The sequence below is a fragment of the Salmo trutta genome, chromosome 32, assembly GCF_901001165.1.
Source record: "Salmo trutta chromosome 32, fSalTru1.1, whole genome shotgun sequence".
NCBI classification, from domain to species: Eukaryota; Metazoa; Chordata; class Actinopteri; order Salmoniformes; family Salmonidae; genus Salmo; species Salmo trutta.
In genome coordinates, this window is record NC_042988.1 from 44,278,586 (window position 1) to 44,302,824 (window position 24,239).

The 24,239-nt window shown below is 45.7% G+C and overlaps 1 protein-coding gene across 1 annotated transcript in view; it reads left to right on the forward strand.

The window, feature by feature from the left end:
• Positions 1-3,654: 3,654 nt before the first annotated feature.
• Positions 3,655-24,239, forward strand: part of LOC115171990 (septin-9) — a gene marked incomplete in the record, with an annotated part of 212,274 nt that continues 191,689 nt past the window's right edge. The window contains 1 exon segment of the mRNA XM_029729239.1: positions 3,655-4,173. Within this exon segment, the coding sequence (XP_029585099.1) occupies positions 4,119-4,173 (55 nt within the window).

Genomic DNA, 24,239 nt, shown 5'->3' on the forward strand with positions numbered 1-24,239 from the left:
ATGAAATGCTTTACTTACAAGCCCTTAACCAACAGTGCAGTTCAAGAAGAAGAAAATATTTACCAAATAAACTAAAGTAAGACATTTGAAAAAAGTAACACAATGTCAATAGTCCGGGGGCCATTTGATGAATTGTTCAGCAGTCTTATGCTTGGGGGGTAGAAGCTGTTAAGAAGCCTTTTGGACCTAGACTTGGTGCTCAGGTACCGCTTGCCGTGCGGTAGCAGAGGGAACAGTCTATGACTTGGGTGACTGGAGTCTTTGACAATTTTTGGGGGGGCCTTCCTCTGACACTGCCTAGTATAGAGGTCCTGGATGGCAGGAAGCTTGGCCCCAGTGATGTACAACTGCCTGCTAGGGTGCATTTCCATTTAACTATCTTGTGTTGATGAAAACAGCTGGACATAATGACATCACATCACCTAAAAAACGAACTACAGTGTTGAATAGAAATGTAGTAGAGGAACTGTTTCCATTCTACACACATTTCACTACACCCACAATAACCTCTGCTAAACACGTGTATGTGACCAATAACATTAGATTTGATTTGATTTAGGCAAATTACATATTAATAAATTGTCCAACAGCCTGTATGGCTTTCCACCTATCTATCTGTTTCATGTTGTCACAGCTGTCATAAGGAGAGGACCAAAGTGCAGCATGTGTGAAGTTCCATATTTTTATTTACTCTGTGAAACTTTGCAATACATAAATAAACTGAATAAACAAAACAACAAACCGTGACGCAGAGGAGAAAACAAACACTACTCAAAATGATTCACCCACAAAACCCAGGAAGAAAAACCCCTACTTAAGTATGATCTCCAATTAGAGACAACGAGGACCAGCTGCCTCTAATTGGGGATCATCTCAAACAAACCAACATAGAAATACAAAAACTAGAACCTAAGAACACAGAAATCGAAAACATAGAAAAACACAAAACACCCCCTGTCACGCCCTGACCTACTCTACCATAGAAAATAACATCTTACTATGGTCAGGACGTGACACATGTCTCAGGTAGCCTGCAAAAGACAGCATGGATACAATGTAATAATTGACTAATATTTGTCATATTCTAATAATTCTCATGTGCCAACGTATTGCCACCGTCCATGGTCGCCATGGTAAAACTTTGGACTCCTGTAGATCTGAAATAATTGGATGGTAAAACTTTCCAGCCAACCACAGCAAGGTGAAGCAATTCAGGCATTCATTGAAAAATAATTCTATCCGATTGGTAGTTACAGTCTTGTCCCATCGCTGCAACTCCTGTACTGACTTGGGAGAGGCAATTGTGCACCACCCCATGGGTCTCCCGGTCATGGCCGGCTGCGACAGAGCCTGGACTCGAACCAGGATCTCTAGTGGCACTGCTAGCACCGCTATTGGGATAACACCTATCACTGCAATGCAGTGCCTTAGACCACTGCACCACTCAGGAGACCCAATTCAGGCATTCTTGAAAGTCAGGATCATCCTTGACCTGCAAAGAGACATTACTTTCGTAGTTAAAATAACAGATTTAGCTAGCAGTAGGCATTTAGAATTAATTGTGGAATGAATATAGCCACACGGTGACAATGAAAATGACTCGTCAAAACACCATTTCCATCATCATAAAGACAGCATGCAGAAAGACAGCATGCAGAAAGACAGCATGCATAAAGACAGCATGCAGAAAGACAGCATGCATAAAGACAGCATGCAGAAAGACAGCATGCAGAAAGACAGCATGCAGAAAGACAGCATGCAGAAAGAGACATCCATAATGCGTCCTATATCTGCTATATTTTACAACATTACTTTTGTCTAATCAACCTCATTCAATGGAAACCTGCCTACTGACAGTCACTCAATTAGCCATGTCAGCTAACACATTTTTTTTATTATTGACAAGTTAATCTAAACTTGTAGTAATCATGGCCGGATACCTACCGAGCACGTAGGGCACGTGGCCAGGGGCCATGACCTACAGGGGGCCCTGACCTCCAGGGGGCCCACATTGATTTTGTTAGTTACTCTCACTCAGATATCATTAACATGGCAAAATGGGTAGAATTGCATGACATTTGTTATGCAATTTAAACAACAAAACAATCCACCTCATGCCAAAATATGTAAAATGTCAAACATACTTTTTTCTCTCCTCAGTCAAAAGGGGGGCCACAAATTAATGTTGTCCTCTTGTTGGGGAGGACCCGCAACCAAATCTCTCTTAGGGGTCATGCCAACCTGTTGATTGTCTCTGGGGGCTTGGGTGGATTGGCTTTATGGCAATTCTGACAAATGCCAGAAGGCCCGGACCATCATTGATTGGGGTAGACTTTTCAAAAAATATAAATAACATTAGTAATATATATTTACAAAAACAACTTTTGCGCAATTTCTCTGTTGCCATAATAATCTATACTGAGCATTTGGCTGACCAGTAAGTAACGACCGGCCCCCCTACCAAGATGGTCAGGCAGGTTTTCTGATTGGCTGAGCTGACCTTCAAAGGGTGCGTTCGTAAAATCGCTCTGGCTATCTATTCCAATGTCAGAGTGTGCCAGAGAGCAGAATAACTGATGAATTTACTATAAACACTTAACATCCGCTGAATATGACCGGTGTCAGTAAACGTTGCCAGCAGCACAGTTACAGTCACCAACGCTCTGGATAACATGAAAACAGCCTAACCAGCTCTGCTAGGGTGCGTAAAATGGTCAGAGTGAGGTGCTCTCTCATTTGTGTCTGCAAGTAGCTAGCAAGTTAGCCGACTTTGGGTGCCCTTGTAAATTGTGTCAGAGTGCGCTCTGGGTCATTCGTAAATGCAGAGCATTGTCAAATTGCCCGTTTGTAAATTCCAACCGTTTCGTAGTGTTCTGACCTCTCGGAGCGTGAATTAACGAAAACACCATACATCAAACGCGCATCATGAACGAGAGTGAGACCTGCTGCTCTGACACTCTCAGATTTCAGTTTCCATTTAAGTTCCATTTAAGTTCTCTTGACGTGCCGAAGGCCTATGTGAAGTCCCAGTCTTGTGACTGTTGAATTTGTATAGCGCCTCACAATCATCACACCTAACATATCCGGCACTGCCATCATCCTCTTTTACCACTTCAACAAATCTTTACCAAACATTCATTTTTTTTGCCCTTCCCTTCTCTTTATTTTCGCCTCTCCATGTCGCAGCTTTTCTCTTATTGAATTAGACTTCGACAATGTCCTTTCTTCCTCCGTGGATCGACGTTAACGTTTTCTGCCCGTTCCCAAAAGCATTTGGCGATTGGCACGTATAGGCTGTTTGGCGCGTACAGTTAAGCCCTAAAGTTTAGGTTTATGCAGTAATGCCAGATATTGTGCAGTAATGCCACAACCAACCATGTCTATATATATATAAATATATATGAATTGCATTAATAATTATACATTTCTGTATTTTTCAAGGTATTGTTGTCTCTTTATTCAACCCAACGCGGCACCCACCCGCCCTTCATCCACGCAATGTTTCATGACCCTAAACCTGCTCGCCCCGTGGATATAACCGTGGGGACTGCGGGTTATGAACCAAACTGCGCATCACTAGAACACAGTCGCCCGTCGGGGAAAGTGAAGGAAGGCAGCCAGAGATATTTTACTGACTCCCCATTCCAGGTGTTGCCTACAATGTCTAGGGGCTAGGTGAAGGGCGGAGGTCCGCCCCTCTTCTTCCTCTCTCCCTCTATCCATCCCTCCATCCAGGGTAGGGCAGGCTGCAGGGGGCAGGGCTCCACTCGCAGGGGAGACCAGAGGGGAGGCGCATCTCCGGAGACCCGCTCAAACTCTCTCCTGACACAGACAGACCGACGGACGGACGGACGGAGGCATATGCTGAAGCAAACAGTTGTGCGCTCTCTCTCCGATGTGAGCCGAATTCAGAAAAAAACAAAACTTTTTGGTTGCAAGACCCGCGGAGTTCTATTCCAATACCGTGGATGCGTTGTTTTTCTTCTGTTATGCGAGTGGATTTTCTTTGGAAGGAATAACGTTTTTATTTGAATATAAACTATTATTATTAGATTTTTTACCCCGTTATATCGAGCTGCAGTGATCTCCGGAAGAGTTGATAAGGACGCACAGTCAGGATGTCCCATATCTCCGTCAACGACCACCTGGAGGGGATTTTATCAGACTTCGAAGGTAAGCGCCTCTCTGTCTGTCCCACTTAGACTAATACACGTTCGAAACATAAAACAGTTGAATCAACATAAAACGTCGTCTGAAGTCAATGGGACACATTGATGTTAACCTTCAGGCTACTTCCAAAGTACTCTGATTTTTACACTGCGTTTTGGGGGGCAACGTGCTGTGGCTTTGGGATAGAGGCATAAAGAGGAAATGCAGTTAGTCATATGTTTTCCTCCCTCCGCCAGAGTCGGTGTAGCGTGTGATTAGTGTGTAATACTCAGACGGTACAGGGAGTCTCAGCAGGTATAGAGCCAGGTTATGTCAACTCAGCGGTGTCGGGGAAGATACTCTGAAAACACTTTACCTAGCTAACACAAATACTATTTTTCTAGTGAGAATTAGGCAGATCTGACGCAGAAAAATAAAGGAATTTATTGCCTACTTCACCCATATTTTTTAGTTTTTTAAAAAGTTGTTTTTAGTTCTAATAGTGAGTTAAACCACTACGTGGCAAAACAGTAATTGACTACTGAAAACAGGAGCTAGATTAGAATTGAGTTCAACTACCACCAAGCTACTTCAACATGTAGTTTAATGAGGAGTTGAACTTCATGAACCTCACTACTTGGGGCAGCAGGTAGCCTAGTGGTTAGAGCAGGTAGCCTAGTGGTTAGAGCGTTGGGTCAATAACCAAAATGGTTGCTGGATCGAATCCCCAAGCTGACAAGATAAAAAGCTGTTGTTCTTCCTGAACAAGGCAGTTAACCCACTGTTCCAAGGCTGTCATTGAAAATAAGAATTTGTTCTGAACTGATTTGTCTATTTAAATAAACTCCCCAACTCACAGTAGGAGCACAGAACCACTACACTTTACCCCTGATCAACAAGACCTGCTGTAGTAGGTCTTGACTCCTCTCTGGCACAGGAGATAGATATATAGATCATGATGCACTGCATCCCTGCATGGACGCTTATGTGTCTGCTCTGTAGTTGTGTTATGGGATAATACACATCACTCTGTAGTTGTGTTATGGGATAATACACATCACTCTGTAGTTGTGTTATGGGATAATACACATCACTCTGTAGTTGTGTTATGGAACTTTCTCTGTCTCTCTCTCCTCTCTCTCTCTGTCTCTCCTCTCTGTCTCTCCTCTCTCTCTGTCTCTCCTCTCTGTCTCTCCTCTCTCTCTGTCTCTCTTGTCTCTCTCCTCTCTCTCTGTCTCTCTCCTCTCTATCTCTCTGTCTCTCTCCTCTCTATCTATCTCTCTTTCTCTCTCTTCATTCCTGGGCTCAGTTTAGACAGGTGTTGATTTGAGGCGATAAACAAATTAGCTTAGCCTCTGGCTGGCCTGTGATATAGTCAGTGATTACATGTGTATTGTAGTGTGTGTTGTAGTGTGTGTTGTAGTGTTTCTGTGTGTGTTCCTGTGTGTAACAACAGGAAAACAGTGTCACAGAGGAACAGCACTCCCCTGCTTCCTCTGGGTTAGGTGTCACAGTGGAACAGCACTCCCCTGTTTCCTCTGGGTTAGGTGTCACAGTGGAACAGCACTCCCCTGTTTCCTCTGGGTTAGGTGTCACAGAGGAACAGCACTCCCCTGTTTCCTCTGGGTTAGGTGTCACAGTGGAACAGCACTCCCCTGTTTCCTCTGGGTTAGGTGTCACAGTGGAACAGCACTCCCCTGTTTCCTCTGGGTTAGGTGTCACAGTGGAACAGCACTCCCCTGTTTCCTCTGGGTTAGGTGTCACAGTGGAACAGCACTCCCCTGTTTGCTCTGGGTTAGGTGTCACAGTGGAACAGCACTCCCCTGTTTGCTCTGGGTTAGGTGTCACAGTGGAACAGCACTCCCCTGTTTGCTCTGGGTTAGGTGTCACAGTGGAACAGCACTCGCCTGTTTCCTCTGGGTTAGTTGTCACAGTAGAACAGCACTCCCCTGTTTCCTCTGGGTTAGGTGTCACAGTGGAACAGCACTCCCCTGTTTCCTCTGGGTTAGGTGTCACAGTGGAACAGCACTCCCCTGTTTCCTGTAGGTTAGGTGTCACAGTGGAACAGCACTCCCCTGTTTGCTCTGGGTTAGGTGTCACAGTGGAACAGCACTCTACTGTTTCCTCTAGGTTAGGTGTCACAGTGGAACAGCACTCCCCTGTTTGCTCTAGGTTAGGTGTCACAGTGGAACAGCACTCCCCTGTTTCCTCTGGGTTAGGTGTCACAGTGGAACAGCACTCCCCTGTTTCCTCTGGGTTAGGTGTCACAGAGGAACAGCACTCCCCTGTTTCCTCTGGGTTAGGTGTCACAGTGGAACAGCACTCCCCTGTTTGCTCTGGGTTAGGTGTCACAGTGGAACAGCACTCCCCTGTTTCCTCTGGGTTAGGTGTCACAGTGGAACAGCACTCCCCTGTTTGCTCTGGGTTAGGTGTCACAGTGGAACAGCACTCCCCTGTTTGCTCTGGGTTAGGTGTCACAGTGGAACAGCACTCCCCTGTTTCCTCTGGGTTAGGTGTCACAGTGGAACAGCACTCCCCTGTTTGCTCTGGGTTAGGTGTCACAGTGGAACAGCACTCCCCTGTTTCCTCTGGGTTAGGTGTCACAGTGGAACAGCATTCCCCTGTTTGCTCTGGGTTAGGTGTCACAGTGGAACAGCACTCCCCTGTTTCCTCTGGGTTAGGTGTCACAGTGGAACAGCACTCCCCTGTTTCCTCTGGGTTAGGTGTCACAGTGGAACAGCACTCCCCTGTTTCCTCTGGGTTAGGTGTCACAGTGGAACAGCACCCCCCTGTTTCCTCTGGGTTAGGTGTCACAGTGGAACAGCACTCTCCTGTTTCCTCTGGGTTAGGTGTCACAGTGGAACAGCACTCCCCTGTTTGCTCTGGGTTAGGTGTCACAGTGGAACAGCACTCCCCTGTTTCCTCTAGGTTAGGTGTCACAGTGGAATAGCACTCCCCTGTTTCCTCTGGGTTAGGTGTCACAGTGGAACAGCACTCCCCTGTTTCCTCTGGGTTAGGTGTCACAGTGGAACAGCACTCCCCTGTTTGCTCTGGGTTAGGTGTCACAGTGGAACAGCACTCCCCTGTTTGCTCTAGGTTAGGTGTCTCAGTGGAACAGCACTCCCCTGTTTGCTCTGGGTTAGGTGTCACAGTGGAACAGCACTCCCCTGTTTCCTCTGGGTTAGGTGTCACAGTGGAACAGCACTCCCCTGTTTGCTCTGGGTTAGGTGTCACAGTGGAACAGCACTCCCCTGTTTCCTCTGGGTTAGGTGTCACAGTGGAACAGCATTCCCCTGTTTGCTCTGGGTTAGGTGTCACAGTGGAACAGCACTCCCCTGTTTCCTCTGGGTTAGGTGTCACAGTGGAACAGCACTCCCCTGTTTCCTCTGGGTTAGGTGTCACAGTGGAACAGCACTCCCCTGTTTCCTCTGGGTTAGGTGTCACAGTGGAACAGCACCCCCCTGTTTCCTCTGGGTTAGGTGTCACAGTGGAACAGCACTCTCCTGTTTCCTCTGGGTTAGGTGTCACAGTGGAACAGCACTCCCCTGTTTGCTCTGGGTTAGGTGTCACAGTGGAACAGCACTCCCCTGTTTCCTCTAGGTTAGGTGTCACAGTGGAATAGCACTCCCCTGTTTCCTCTGGGTTAGGTGTCACAGTGGAACAGCACCCCCCTGTTTCCTCTGGGTTAGGTGTCACAGTGGAACAGCACTCTCCTGTTTCCTCTGGGTTAGGTGTCACAGTGGAACAGCACTCCCCTGTTTGCTCTGGGTTAGGTGTCACAGTGGAACAGCACTCCCCTGTTTCCTCTAGGTTAGGTGTCACAGTGGAATAGCACTCCCCTGTTTCCTCTGGGTTAGGTGTCACAGTGGAACAGCACTCCCCTGTTTCCTCTGGGTTAGGTGTCACAGTGGAACAGCACCCCCCTGTTTCCTCTGGGTTAGGTGTCACAGTGGAACAGCACTCTCCTGTTTCCTCTGGGTTAGGTGTCACAGTGGAACAGCACTCCCCTGTTTGCTCTGGGTTAGGTGTCACAGTGGAACAGCACTCCCCTGTTTCCTCTAGGTTAGGTGTCACAGTGGAATAGCACTCCCCTGTTTCCTCTGGGTTAGGTGTCACAGTGGAACAGCACCCCCCTGTTTCCTCTGGGTTAGGTGTCACAGTGGAACAGCACTCTCCTGTTTCCTCTGGGTTAGGTGTCACAGTGGAACAGCACTCCCCTGTTTGCTCTGGGTTAGGTGTCACAGTGGAACAGCACTCCATTGTTTCCTCTAGGTTAGGTGTCACAGTGGAATAGCACTCCCCTGTTTCCTCTGGGTTAGGTGTCACAGTGGAACAGCACTCCCCTGTTTCCTCTGGGTTAGGTGTCACAGTGGAACAGCACTCCCCTGTTTGCTCTGGGTTAGGTGTCACAGTGGAACAGCACTCCCCTGTTTGCTCTAGGTTAGGTGTCTCAGTGGAACAGCACTCCCCTGTTTGCTCTGGGTTAGGTGTCACAGTGGAACAGCACTCCCCTGTTTCCTCTGGGTTAGGTGTCACAGTGGAACAGCACTCCCCTGTTTGCTCTGGGTTAGGTGTCACAGTGGAACAGCACTCCCCTGTTTCCTCTGGGTTAGGTGTCACAGTGGAACAGCATTCCCCTGTTTGCTCTGGGTTAGGTGTCACAGTGGAACAGCACTCCCCTGTTTCCTCTGGGTTAGGTGTCACAGTGGAACAGCACTCCCCTGTTTCCTCTGGGTTAGGTGTCACAGTGGAACAGCACTCCCCTGTTTCCTCTGGGTTAGGTGTCACAGTGGAACAGCACCCCCCTGTTTCCTCTGGGTTAGGTGTCACAGTGGAACAGCACTCTCCTGTTTCCTCTGGGTTAGGTGTCACAGTGGAACAGCACTCCCCTGTTTGCTCTGGGTTAGGTGTCACAGTGGAACAGCACTCCCCTGTTTCCTCTAGGTTAGGTGTCACAGTGGAATAGCACTCCCCTGTTTCCTCTGGGTTAGGTGTCACAGTGGAACAGCACTCCCCTGTTTGCTCTGGGTTAGGTGTCACAGTGGAACAGCACTCCCCTGTTTGCTCTGGGTTAGGTGTCACAGTGGAACAGCACTCCCCTGTTTGCTCTAGGTTAGGTGTCTCAGTGGAACAGCACTCCCCTGTTTGCTCTGGGTTAGGTGTCACAGTGGAACAGCACTCCCCTGTTTCCTCTGGGTTAGGTGTCACAGTGGAACAGCACTCCCCTGTTTGCTCTGGGTTAGGTGTCACAGTGGAACAGCACTCCCCTGTTTCCTCTGGGTTAGGTGTCACAGTGGAACAGCATTCCCCTGTTTGCTCTGGGTTAGGTGTCACAGTGGAACAGCACTCCCCTGTTTCCTCTGGGTTAGGTGTCACAGTGGAACAGCACTCCCCTGTTTCCTCTGGGTTAGGTGTCACAGTGGAACAGCACTCCCCTGTTTCCTCTGGGTTAGGTGTCACAGTGGAACAGCACCCCCCTGTTTCCTCTGGGTTAGGTGTCACAGTGGAACAGCACTCTCCTGTTTCCTCTGGGTTAGGTGTCACAGTGGAACAGCACTCCCCTGTTTGCTCTGGGTTAGGTGTCACAGTGGAACAGCACTCCCCTGTTTCCTCTAGGTTAGGTGTCACAGTGGAATAGCACTCCCCTGTTTCCTCTGGGTTAGGTGTCACAGTGGAACAGCACTCCCCTGTTTGCTCTGGGTTAGGTGTCACAGTGGAACAGCACTCCCCTGTTTGCTCTGGGTTAGGTGTCACAGTGGAACAGCACTCCCCTGTTTGCTCTAGGTTAGGTGTCTCAGTGGAACAGCACTCCCCTGATTGCTCTAGGTTAGGTGTCACAGTGGAACAGCACTCCCCTGTTTCCTCTGGGTTAGGTGTCACAGTGGAACAGCACCCCCCTGTTTCCTCTGGGTTAGGTGTCACAGTGGAACAGCACTCCCCTGTTTCCTCTGGGTTAGGCTGAGCTGGCAGAACAGTTTGACACTGTGTGTGTCTGTATTTACGCTATGTGTGTTGTAGTGTGTGTGTGTGTGTGTGTGTGTGTGTGTGTGTGTGTGTTGTAGTGTGTGTGTGTGTGTGTGTGTGTGTGTGTGTTTTAGTAGTGTGTGTGTGTTGTAGTAGTGTGTGTGTGTGTGTGTGTGAGCTTTTTTATGTCCAGTATGAAGGCAGTTTGCTTCCAGCCATTGCGCTAAACCTACAGTGGGGGAAAAAAGTATTTGATCCCCTGCTGATTTTGTACGTTTGCCCACTGACAAAGAAATGATCAGTCTATAATTTTAATGGTTTATTTGAACAGTGAGAGACAGAATAATAACAAAAAAATCCACAAAAACACATGTCAAAAATGTTATAAATTGATTTGCATTTTAACCTGTCTGGGAACATGGGACGCTTCAACAGCCAGTGGAATCGCATCACGCGAAATACAAATACCTCTATATGCTGTCGTGTCTTTGGCTATGCCGGATTAAGTGATATGACATGCTAACTTATAAAATGATTTCTCTGTAATTAATATTACCTGATTAAGCTAATCATGTAAATGTAATTATCTAGAAAGTCGATGCACCACGGAAGAACGTTTATAGAGCCGTTATCTTCCGAATAAATTCTTAAAATACTTAGTAATATTTTACATCGATAGCAGTCAATATTAACCCTTATCTTATTTTCAGTCTCATAATGAAAGTTGTAAATTCTTGGTTATCTTCACGAACCCTGGCTAACAAGTTGAATCAGAAATACAAAATTGGGTTTAATTATTTATTTACTAAATACCTAAACTAATCACACAGAATTACATATACACAGAATAATGATGTCATACAGAAAACGTCCTGGTGGACGGAACCTGGTTACACAAAGGAAAGGGGGTTGGGCTTGAATGAAAGAGCGGGAAGATTTAGGAACAAAGAAACAGCAGCTATGCTATCGTAAATACATTATCTTATGCATTCTAAATTACCGCCCATTTGGAAAAGGAAAATGCAATAAATATTTACTCTGAGCTGCGCTTCGGTAGATTGGTCGTAGATGCTGGCCGGGTTGGCCAACAGATCTTCCTGTACTCGGAACAATGTCTCTGGTGGTAAATTGGATACGTGGTGGTATCTTCGTCTGTTTGTTAGACTGGATCCGTCGTCCGTCCTTTCCTAGCCCACGTCGACAGCGGCAGCTGCTAACTCAACGGCTAGGAAGTATCACTTCTGTAGTGAATAAGCTCAAAGTTCATACCAGTTCATACAATAGCTCACGCCAAGGTTGGCTTAGTTCTGTTCTTGACATGTGTCCTTCTAACGTAGAGGCTGCAGACCTCACGTACTGGAACTACCTGGTTATCTTTTCGTCAAAGGCTTATATAGTGGAGAGGGGGGAAGGATGTGTTTCATCGTTTATAACCCCTCCTCTTCACAGGGGTGGGCCACTGATCAAGCAGGGCACTTTCCTTATGAAAACCCAAATCTCTCATTTGGAAGCTAAAATTACATTTAATCTCCTAACAAACAATTTCAATATCAAACATTTCAATTGCATAACAATTCCATGTTACTCTGATAACTAGAGGGTGTATACTTTCTCAGGTACAGTTTATGTCGTCCTGTCATCAGTCATAATGTCCCAGATAACAGCGAACTGACCTCCATACTCATTACGTTATCAAGCATATTTCCAACTGGTTTTATTACCAAAATATGGTTCCTTTCCCCATTTGTTTGATGTTCCCAGACTCTCTATATTTAACAGGACAGCAGTCCTTCAGTAGGGTCAGTAAGAGAGGGGAAGGGAGAAAGGTATTTATGGGGGAGGTCATAAACCTTACCCACAGGCCAACGTCATAACAATGCTATAACTTCAATTTCTCAAACATATGACTATTTTTCACCATTTTATAGATACACCTCTCCTGAATCGAACCACGTTGTCCGATTTCAAAAAGGCTTTAGAGCGATAGCAAAACATTAGATTATGTTAGGAGAGTACCCTGCCCAAAAAAATCACACTGCCATTTTCAAAGCAACTAGCATACATCACAAATACCCAAAACACAGCTAAATGCAGCACTAACCTTTGACAATCTTCATCAGATGACACTCCCAGGACATCATGTTACACAATACATGCATTTTTTTGTTCGATAAAGTTCATATTTAAATATAAAAACAGCATTTTACATCGGCGCGTGACGTTCAGAAAATATTTTCCCTCAAATGCTTCCGGTGAAACAGCACTACAATTTACAAAATTACTATTCGAAAACATTGTTAAAATGTAATATTGTCATTCAAAGAATTATAGATTAACATCTCGTGAATGCAACCACATTGCCAGATTTAAAAATAACTTTACTGGGAAATCACACTTTGCAATAAACGACGTGGTATGCTCAGAAAAATAGGCTAGGCGATACATGTTAGCGCCATCTTGGAACCATCTAAAATCAAATATACTATTGTAAATATTCCCTTACCTTTGATTATCTTCATCAGAAGGCACTTCCAGTAATCCCAGGTCCACAACAAATGTAGTTTTGTTTGAAAAAGTGAATAATTTATGTCCCAATAGTTCCTTCTTGTTAGCGCGTTCCGAAGGCTACTTATAATGTACTGAAGCGCGCGGGACTTGTCGTCACGAATGTGCAAAAAATATATATTTACGTTCGTTCAAACATGTCAAACGTTGTATAACATAAATCTTTAGGGCCTTTTTCAACCGGAGCTTCAATAATATTCAAGGCGGACGATTGCATTGTCTTACTAAACGTTTCGGAACAAAAGGGTTCTCATGGGCGCCCGCGTCATAGTAGTAAATGGCCCTCCCCCTGTGACCAACTTCCCAAGCCTCTCTTTGGGTCAGTTTCTACCATAGAAGACTCAAACCACTTTGTAAAGACTGTTGACATCTAGTGGAAGCCTTAGGAAGTTCTAAATGATTAATAAGTCCCTGTGTGTTTCAATGGCAAAGGCTTGAAAGTGATTCCACACATCAGATTTCCACTTCCTGTTAGGATTTGTCTCAGGGTTTTGACTGCCATATGAGTTCTGTTATACTCACAGACACCATTCAAACAGTTTTAGAAACGTTAGTGTTTTCTATCCAAATCTACTAATTATATGCATATTCTATACTGGGCAGGAGTAGTAACCAGATTAAATCGGGTACGTTTTTTATCTGGCCGTGCAAATACTGCCCCCTATCCCCAACAGGTTTTAATGAGGGAAATAAGTATTTGACCCCTCTCAATCAGACAGATTTCTGGCTCCCAGGTGTCTTTTATACAGGTAACGAGCTGAGATTAGGAGCACACTTAAAAGGAGTGCTCCTAATCTCAGTTTGTTACCTGTATAAAAAACACCTGTCCACAGAAGCAATCAATCAATCAGATTCCAAACTCTCCACCATGGCCAAGACCAAAGAGCTCTCCAAGGATGTCAGGGACAAGATTGTAGACCTACACAAGGCTGGAATGGGCTACAAGACCATCGCCAAGCAGCTTGGTGAGAAGGTAACAACAGTTGGTGCGATTATTTGCAGATGGAAGAAACACAAAAGAACTGTCAATCTCCCTCGGCCTGGGGCTCCATGCAAGATCTCACCTCGTGGAGTTGCAATGATCATGAGAACAGTGAGGAATCAGCCCAGAACTACACGGGAGGATCTTGTCAATGATTTCAAGGCAGCTGGGACCATAGTCACCAAGAAAACAATTGGTAACACACTACGCCGTGAAGGACTGAAATCCTGCAGCGCCCGCAAGGTCCCCCTGCTCAAGAATACATATACATGCCCATCTGAAGTTTGCCAATGAACATCTGAATGATTCAGAGGACAACTGGGTGAAAGTGTTGTGGTCAGATGCGACCAAAATGGAGCTCTTTGGCATCAACTCAACTCGCCGTGTTTGGAGGAGGAGGAATGCTGCCTATGATCGCAAGAACACCATCCCCACTGTCAAACATGGAGGTGGAAACATTATGCTTTGGGGGTGTTTTTCTGCTAAGGGGACAGGACAACTTCACCGCATCAAAGGGACGATGGACGGGGCCATGTACCGTCAAATCTTGGGAGAGATCCTCCTTCCCTCAGCCAGGGCATTGAAAATGGGTCGTGGATGGGTATTCCAGCATGACAATGACCCAAAACACACGGCCAAGGCAACAAAGGAGTGGCTCAAGAAGAAGCACATTAAGGTCCTGGAGTGGCCTAGCCAGTCTCCAGACCTTAATCCCATAGAAAATCTGTGGAGGGAGCTGAAGGTTCGAGTTGCCAAACGTCAGCCTCGAAACCTTAATGACTTGGGGAAGATCTGCAAAGAGGAGTGGGATAAAATCCCTCCTAAGATGTGTGCAAACCTGGTGGCCAACTACAAGAAACGTCTGACCTCTGTGATTGCCAACAAGGGTTTTGCCACCAAGTACTAAGTCATGTTTTGAAGAGGGGTCAAATACTATTTCCCTCATTAAAATGCAAATCAATTTCTAACATTTTTGACATGCGTTTTTCTGGATTTTTCTCACTGTTCAAATAAACCTACCATTAAAATTATAGACTGATCATTTCTTTGTCAGTGGGCAAACGTACAAAATCAGCAGGGGATCAAATACTTTTTTCCCTCACTGTATATACTGTATTTTATACCATCTATTGCACCTTGCCTATGCCGCTCGGCCATCGCTCATCCATGTGTATTAGGTAGTTGTTGGGAATTGTTAGATTGCTTGTTAGATACTGCTGCACTGTTGGAACTAGAAGCATAAGCATTTGGCCACACTCGCATTAACATCTGCTAATATGTGACCAATAAAATTTGATTCGATTTAATCAATAGGAGGTGAGATGTAAAACTGGCCTTAGATCAGTTTATCGGGTCAACCAAGACTGTTGACCCTGCTATTCCTTAATTGATAGATGACAGTCCTTCTTCCTAAACCTAATAAGCATAGCCAGGCTAAACCTAATGAGGTTTGCTGATTTAAAATCGCTAGCAAATATTAGTCTCTGCTAGCGTGATGCTAATAGCTAAAGAGTAAACAGATCAGGGGTTTGGTAGCAGGCCAGGCTAGGCTAGGCTAAGCTAAGCTAGGCTAGGCTACCCCCTTAGTTACAACAACACACAAGGCTACATCTCTCTCTACTGCTGTGGACTCATCTCTTTGATGAGCTCACAGACTCAGAACACAGGCACGCATGTACACACTCTCTCTCTCTCTCTCGCTTTCTCTCTCTCCCTGTCTTTCTCTGTCTTTCCGGAGGCCAAATCGTCCAGTCTTCTCCTATCCACCAGATGTTTCAGATCATTTCACTTTGCCTGTTTGTTTGGTGGCCATGTTAATTTGAATGGAGAGATACAACAAACTCTGTCTTCAACTCAACTATCTCTTTTAGAACCAGCTCAAACAATCCATCTTTCTCCTCAACTATCTATTTTAGAACCAGCTCAAACACTCGTTCTTTCTCCTCAACTATCTCTTTTAGAACCATTGCCAACATACATTCTTTCACCTCTGTGTGGTGTGGATTCAAATTCAATTTGTTGACAGGGAGCCATTGTGGTGTTGACTGCTGTGGCTGTAGCTGAGCATCTAGGGCTGTTCTGTCTTGTGCCCAGTCCAATTAGTAACCTGTTCAATCACATTTATGTCCCCCAGGCAGGGGGAAACATGTGACTCAGGGTAGAAGTAGCAAATGTTCATCAAGATTGTTCAAAGGTTTAAAAAACAATTAGAATAAATGCAACAGTTGGACAATGTTGGACAATACTGGAAACTTTTATAATGTTTTTAAATCCAGCAGATATTAACTGAATTATAGCACGTAAAAAAACATTGTACTGGCACGGACAAATAAGGAAAGGCGTTCTGGCATTTTGGTGGAAAATCCGGTTGACATTTTTTGGTAAAATTTCAAAGAAATGTCTTATTCTAATGCTCTCATGTTATATCAGGTATTGTTTTTATACTTTGTGATAAGATAAAGAATATTATATGTGCCTTATTTGCATATACCGTATACAGTGCCTTCAGAAAGTATTCACACCCCTTAACTTTTTCAACATTGTGTTGTTACAGGCTGAATTTAAAATGGATTAAATTGTGATTTTCTGGGGGGGTCAATGACCAAATATCCCACCATGTCAAAGTGGAATTTTTTTTCCCGGAATTTTTACAGATTAATTAAAGATGTAGTGCTGAAATGTCTTGAGTATTCAACCTCGTTGTTATGGAAACGCCTAAATAAATTTAGGAGTAAAAATGTGCTTAAAAAGTCACATAATAAGTTGAATTGACTCACTCTGTGTGCAATAATAGTGTTTAACATGAGTTTTGAATGACTTCCTCATCTCTGTACCCCCACACCTATAATTATCTGTAAGGTCCCTCAGTTGAGCAGTGAACTTCAAACACAGATTCAACCACAAAGACGAGGGAGGTTTTCCAATGCCTCGCAAAGAAGGGCACCTAATGGTAGATGGGTAACCATTTAAAAAAAGTAGACATTGAATATCCCTTTGAACATGGTGAAGTTATTAGTCACACTTTGGATGGTGTATCAATACACCCAGACACTACAAAGATACAGGCGTCCTTCCTAACTCAGTTGACGGAGAGGAAGGAAACCGCTCAGAGATTTCACTATGAGACCAATGGTGACTTTAAAACAGTTCGAGTTTAATGGCAGTGATAGGAGAAAACTGATGATGGATCAACAATATTGTAGTTACTCCACAATACTAACCTAATTAACAGAGTAAAACGAAGGAAGTTTGTACAGAATATAAATATTCCAAAACATGCATCCTGTTTGCAATAAAGCACTATAGTAATACTGCAAATAATGTGGATAAAGCAATTCACTTTTTGTCCTAAATACAAAGTGCTATGTTTGGGGCAAATCCAATACATTACTGAGTACCACTGGCCATATTTTCAAGCATAGTGGGGGCTGCATCATGTTATGGGTATGCTTGTAATCGTTAAGGACTGGGGAGTTTTTCAAGACAAAAGATCAACTGAATGGAGATAAGAAATGGCAAAATCCTAGAGGAAATCCCCTGGTTCAGTCTGCTTTCTACCAGACACTGGGAGGTTACCTAAAACACAATAACCTAAAACACAAGACCAAATCTACACTGGAGTTGTTTACCAAGAAGACATTGAATGTTACTGAGTGGCCTAGTGACTTAAATATTCTTGAAAATCTATGGCAAGACCTGAAAATGATTGTCTAGCAATGATCAACAACCAATTTGACAGAAAATAATAATGGGTCATTGCACAATCCAGGTGTGGATAGCTGGAAAGCTCTTAGAGATTTACCCGGAACGACTCTAATCGCTGCCATAGGTGCTTCTACAAAGTATTGACTCAGGGGTGTGAATACTTACATATGTAAATTAGATATTTCTGTATTTCATTTTCAATACATTTGCATTACGGATGGATGAGAAAAATATATTTAATCCATTTTGAATTCAGGTTGTAACACAGGATTTAACACAACAAAATGTGGAAAAAGTCAAGGGGTATGAATAATTTATGAAGGGTATATTTGCAGACATGAATACATTTACATAGTGGTGGAACAGGACCCAAAAACTTGCTACCTGCACTTACCTGTCTAGACTGGCTAATTCATTTTGTTTTGTCACTTTCTCTTGCATAATTCAACAAGTGTGTCAATAGCAGGATAACCATGCAATTTAAAATCAAAACGCTTGGCTCTAGATTACACTATACATACAGTACCAGTAACATTTTGGAACAACTACTCATTCATTTACATTTACATTTTAGTCATTTAGCAGACGCTCTTATCTAGAGCGACTTACACTAGTGAATGCATACATTTCATTATTTTTTTTACATTTTTTAAAAATGTTTGTACTGGCCCCCCGTGGGAATCGAACCCACAAACCTGGCGTTGCACACACCATGCTGGCATTGCAAACACCATGCTCTACCAACTGAGAATGACAATTTTCTACATTGTAGATTAATCGTGAAGACATCAAAACTATTAAATAACACATATGGAATCATGTAGTAACCAAAAAAGTGTTTGTCACGTTCGTCGTAGGAAGGAGACCAAAGTGCAGCGTGGGTATCGTTCCACATCTTTTATTTAAATGTGAAACTTTGCAAATCAAACAATAAACTACAAACAAAACACAAACCGTGACGAAAGAGGTGCAACATGCACTAACTCAAAATAATCTCCCACAAACACAGGTGGGAAAAACAACTACTTAAATATGATCCCCAATTAAAGACAAAGATGACCAGCTGCCTCTAATTGGGGATCATACAAAAATCCCAACATAGAAATAAATAAACCAGATAAACCCCCACAGTCACGCCCTGACCTATTCTACCATAGAATATAAGAGCTCTCTATGGTCAGGACGTGACAGTACCCCCCCACCCCAAAGGTGCGGACTCCGGCCGCAAAACCTGAAACCAAAAGGGAGGGTTGGGGGGGTGTCTAGTGTTGGTGGCGGCTCTGGTGCAGGACGAAGAACCTTCTCATCCCGCGGATCCTCCCGCATCGGAGGCGGTTCTGGTGCGGAACGAAGAACCCTTTCATCCTGTGGGTTCGGCAGCATAGGAGGCGGCACTGGTGCAGGACGAAGAACCCTCTCATCCTGCGAACCCGCCAGCATCGGTGCAGGCTCAGGACTGGGGACCGTCGCTGGAGGCTCCGGACTGTGGGCCGTCTCAGGAGGTTCCGGACTGTGGGCCGTCTCAGGAGGTTCCGGACTGTGGGCCGTCTCAGGAGGTTCCGGACTGTGGGCCGTCTCAGGAGGTTCCGGACTGTGGGCCGTCTCAGGAGGTTCCGGACTGTGGGCCGTCTCAGGAGGTTCCGGACTGTGAAACGTCGCCTGAAGCTCCGGACTGTGGGCCGTCGCCTGAAGCTCCGGACTGTGAAACGTCGCCGGAAGCTCCGGACTGTGAAACGTCGCCGGAAGCTCCGGACTGTGAAACGTCGCCGGAAGCTCCGGACTGTGAAACTGTCGCCGGAAGCTCCGGACTGGGAACTGTCGCCGGAAGCTCTTGAACGGGAAGGCGCACTGGAGGCCTGGTGCGTGGAGCCGGGACAGATGGCACCAGACTGTTGACACGCACTTCAGGGCGAGTGCGAGGAGCAGGCACATGACGTACTAGACTGGGGAGGCGCTCTGGAGGCCTGATGCGTGGGACTGGTACAGGTGGCACCGGACTAGTGACACGTACTTCAGGACGAGTGCAGGGAGCAGGCACAGGACGTACTGGACTCAGGACACGCACTTCAGGAAGAGTGCGAGGAGGAGGCACAGGACGAACTGGGCTGTGAATGTGCACTGGCGACACAGTGCGTAGAGCTGGCGCAGGATATCCTGGACCGAGGAGGCGTACTGGAGACCAGGAGCGCTGAGCCGGCACAACCCTTCCTGGCTGAATGCTCACTTTAACCCGGCAAATGCGGGGCGCAGGCACAGTGCGCACCGGGCTATGAATGCGCACTGGAGATACAGTGCGCATCACCGCATAACACGGTGCCTGACTGGTCACACGCTCCCCACTGTAAGCACGGGGAGTTGGCTCAGGTCTAAACCCTGACTCCGCCAATCTCCCCGTGTGCTTCCGCCAAAACATTTTTTTGGAGCTGCCTCTCGGGTTTCCGTCGTTGCCGTGCTAATTCCTCGTATCGTCGCCGTTCTGCTTTTGCTGCCTCTATCTCCTCCCTTGGACGGCGATATTGCCCAATCTGCGTCCAGGGCCCCTTGCCGTTCAGGATCTCATCCCATGTCCACTCCTGGCCACGCAGCTTGGTCCTCTGGTGGTGGGAGATTCTTTCACGTTCGTTGTAGGAAGGAGACCAAATCGCAGCGTGGGTATCGTTCCACATCTTTTATTTAAATTTAAAACTTTGCAAAACAAACAATAAACTACAAACAAAACACAAACCGTGACGAAAGAGGTGCAACATGCACTGACTCAAAATAATCTCCCACAAACACAGGTGGGAAAAACAACTACTTAAATATGATCCCCAATTAGAGACAACGATGACCAGCTGCCTCTAATTGGGGATCATACAAAAATCCCAACATAGAAAAAAGAAAATAGAACCAAAACAACATAGAAATAAATAAAGTAGATAAACCCCTCCAGTCACGCCCTGACCTACTCTACCATAGAAAATAAGAGCTCTCTATGGTCAGGACGTGACAGTGTTAAACAAATAAAAATATATTTTATATTTGAGATTCTTCAAAGTAGCCACCCTTTACCTTGATGGCAGCTTTGCATACTCTTGGCATTCTCTCAACCAGCTTAATGAGGTAGTCACCTGGAATGCATTTCAATTAACAGGTGTGTCTTGTGGAATTTGTGGAATTTCTTTCCTTCTTAATGCATTTGAGCCAATCAGTTGTGTTGTGACAATGTAGGGGTGGTATACAGAAGATAGCCCTATTTGGTAAATGACCAAGTCCATATTATGGCAAGAACAGCTCAAATACAAAATGACAGTCGATCATTACTTTAAGACATGAAGTAGAGTCATTCTGGAAAATATCAAGTACTTTGAAAGTTTCTTCAAGTGCAGTTACAAAAACCATCAAGTGTTAAGATGAAAATGGCTCTCATGAGGACCGCCACAGGAAAGGAAGACCCAAAGTTACCTCTGCTGCAGAGGATAAGTTAACAGTTTCTACCCCAGTCATGAGACTCCTGAGCAGCTAATCAAAGGGCTACCCAGACTCCTCTTTTACCCTGCTGCTACTCTCTGTTTATTATCTATGCATAGTCACTTTAACTCTACCTACATAAACATGTACATATTACCTCAATTACGTCGACTAACTGGTACCCCCTTGCCTAGTTAAATAAAGGTTAAATAAATAAATATATAGCCTCTCTACTGTTATTTTACTGCTGCTCTTTAATTATTTGTTATTTTTTACTTAACACTTATTTTTCTTAAAACTGCATTGTTGGTTAAGGGCTTGTAAGTCAGCGTTTCACTGTAAGGTCTACTATACCTGTTGTATTCGTGACTAATAAAATGTGACTTGATTTGATTTAATCCATATATAGTGTACTACTTTAGACTAGAACCCATAAGGCTAAGTAGTGCACGATGTAGAGAATAGGGTGCCAGTTGAGATGTACCCTAAAGCGGGGTAAAGGGAAGCTGGATGGGCAGAGGTGGGAGGTAATCTGATTCTGGACCTGTAGCTACTGCTGGGCGGGATTAAGAGGGGTCATGGGTTAAGGGTTGTCAGGGCGATGCCAGTCACTTCCTGGTACTAAACCTTAGTAGAGTCCAAGACCCCTGGTGATCACAGACACACACACACACAGTCATTTTACCAAACCACACAGAGCCAGCCCAGTCCCATGATTTACTGACCCGGTGACTAGGTAGTTTACTGAGACAACACATCCTAGCTGTCCAGCTGCTGAGGCCTGCTGCAGTAATGCTGGCTGGAATGTAGGTGAGGAGGGTGAGAGGGGGGTGGTAAAGAGGGATAGTGTATATGTGTGTGTCGGTGTGTGTGAAGAGGCCTGAGATTACCTTGTCCCGTGACCTGTTCCTTCCTGTCTCACCCCAAAACACTAATCTCACACACACACACACACACACACACACACACACACACACACACACACACACACACCCCGGCTTTTGGTTCTCATGAATGCCGGTTAACACAGTGGCAAACAGGTACACACACACACACCCAACCACATACACACACACTAACAGGTACTGCACGGCGCTGCCAAGTTGTTCATCCATTAAAGAGCGGCATTTGGCAGGACATCAGTGAACCATATCCAGTGAACCATATCCAGTGAACCATATCCAGTGAACCGTACCCAGTGAACCGTACCCAGTGAACCGTACCCAGTGAACCGTACCCAGTGAACCGTACCCAGTGAACCGTACCCAGTGAACCGTACCCAGTGAACCGTACCCAGTGAACCGTATCCAGTGAACCGTATCCAGTGAACCGTGCCCAGTGAACCATATCCAGTGAACCGTATCCAGTGAACCGTACCCAGTGAACCGTACCCAGTGAACCGTACCCAGTGAACCGTGCCCAGTGAACCGTGCCCAGTGAACCGTACCCAGTGAACCGTGCCCAGTGAACCGTATCCAGTGAACCGTACCCAGTGAACCGTACCCAGTGAACCGTACCCAGTGAACCGTACCCAGTGAACCGTACCCAGTGAACCGTACCCAGTGAACCGTATCCAGTGAACCGTACCCAGTGAACCGTACCCAGTGAACCGTACCCAGTGAACCGTGCCCAGTGAACCGTGCCCAGTGAACCGTACCCAGTGAACCGTGCCCAGTGAACCGTATCCAGTGAACCGTACCCAGTGAACCGTACCCAGTGAACCGTACCCAGTGAACCGTGCCCAGTGAACCATATCCAGTGAACCGTACCCAGTGAACCATATCCAGTGAACCGTACCCAGTGAACCGTACCCAGTGAACCGTGCCCAGTGAACCGTGCCCAGTGAACCGTGCCCAGTGCTCAGACATGTAGCAGAGAAATAATGACCCTGAAAAAACACTGAATACACTCTGGAAAACACACTCAAAAAACACACACTCTGGAACGGTGAGAGAGAAGGGAAAAGTACTTCCAGTAAGTCTGAGAAGATGGGCCTCAAGCCAACACTTCACAAATGATTCCTTATTTAACTCTCTCCTTTCCAACACTTCACAAATGATTCCATCTCATTGTAATGAGCACGATGGGAGACAGAGAGCTGGTTTCAAGCGCAGGGCACAGCAGGTGTTTATTGTAAAGGACCACAGGAGGAGGCAGGTAGCTGGGTCCAGGGACAGGCAGAAGGTCATACACAGGAGGAGGCAGGTAGCTGGGTCCAGGGACAGGCAGAAGGTCATACACAGGAGGAGGCAGGTAGCTGGGTCCAGGGACAGGCAGAAGGTCATACACAGGAGGAGGCAGGTAGCTGGGTCCAGGGACAGGCAGAAGGTCATACACAGGAGGAGGCAGGTAGCTGGGTCCAGGGACAGGCAGAAGGTCATACACAGGAGGAGGCAGGTAGCTGGGTCCAGGGACAGGCAGAAGGTCATACACAGGAGGAGGCAGGTAGCTGGGTCCAGGGGCAGGCAGAAGGTCATACACAGGAGGAGGCAGGTAGCTGGGTCCAGGGACAGGCAGAAGGTCATACACAGGAGGAGGCAGGTAGCTGGGTCCAGGGACAGGCAGAAGGTCATACACAGGGGTCCAACAAGGTAAAGTACAGGCAGGGAAAATGATAGTAACATTGCCCGGGAGATCAGGCAATAGGTTGATAACAGGAAATCCGATAGGCTTAGTTCAGGCAGGGAATAGGAAAAATGAGTCGTTAGTGAGGCAGGCAAAAACTATCATACACAGGAGGATTAAATTACGGGAAAACCAGCGCTCCAAATAGAAGTGTGTCACAAAACAAACAATACCTCACAGTGATGGGGTGCAAAAAACTGAACTAAATAGTGTGTGATAATGACATACAGGTGTGAACAGGTGATCAGAGTTCAGGTGATTGGAATCTGGAAGGAGAGCTGCGTTCAGGGGATCTATGTGTTTGAGAGTGTGAGTTGGAAGCAGACGTTACACTCAACTCCCTTCCTTCCCTACACTTCACAAATGATTCCTTCTTAACTCCTTTCCTTGAAGTAATCACTGATCTAACTTTAAAAAAAAGAAAAATATTGAACCTTTATTTAACTAGGCAAGTCAGTTAAGAACAAATTCTTATTTACAATGACAGCCTACCGGGTAACAGTGGGTTAACTGCCTTGTTCAGGGGCAACAGGACAGATTTTGACCTCGTTGGCTCTGAAGGAGGGGAGTTAAGAAGCTCTAACTGGAGTGCGTAGTTGAAAAGCAGCTGGTTCCAACTACATAGATATCATCACATCAAAGCAGCTGGTTCCAACTACATAGATATCATCTCATTAAAGCAGCTAGTTCCAACTACATAGATATCATCACATTAAAGCAGCTGGTTCCAACTACATAGATATCATCACATTAAAGCAGCTGGTTCCAACTACATAGATATCATCACATCAAAGCAGCT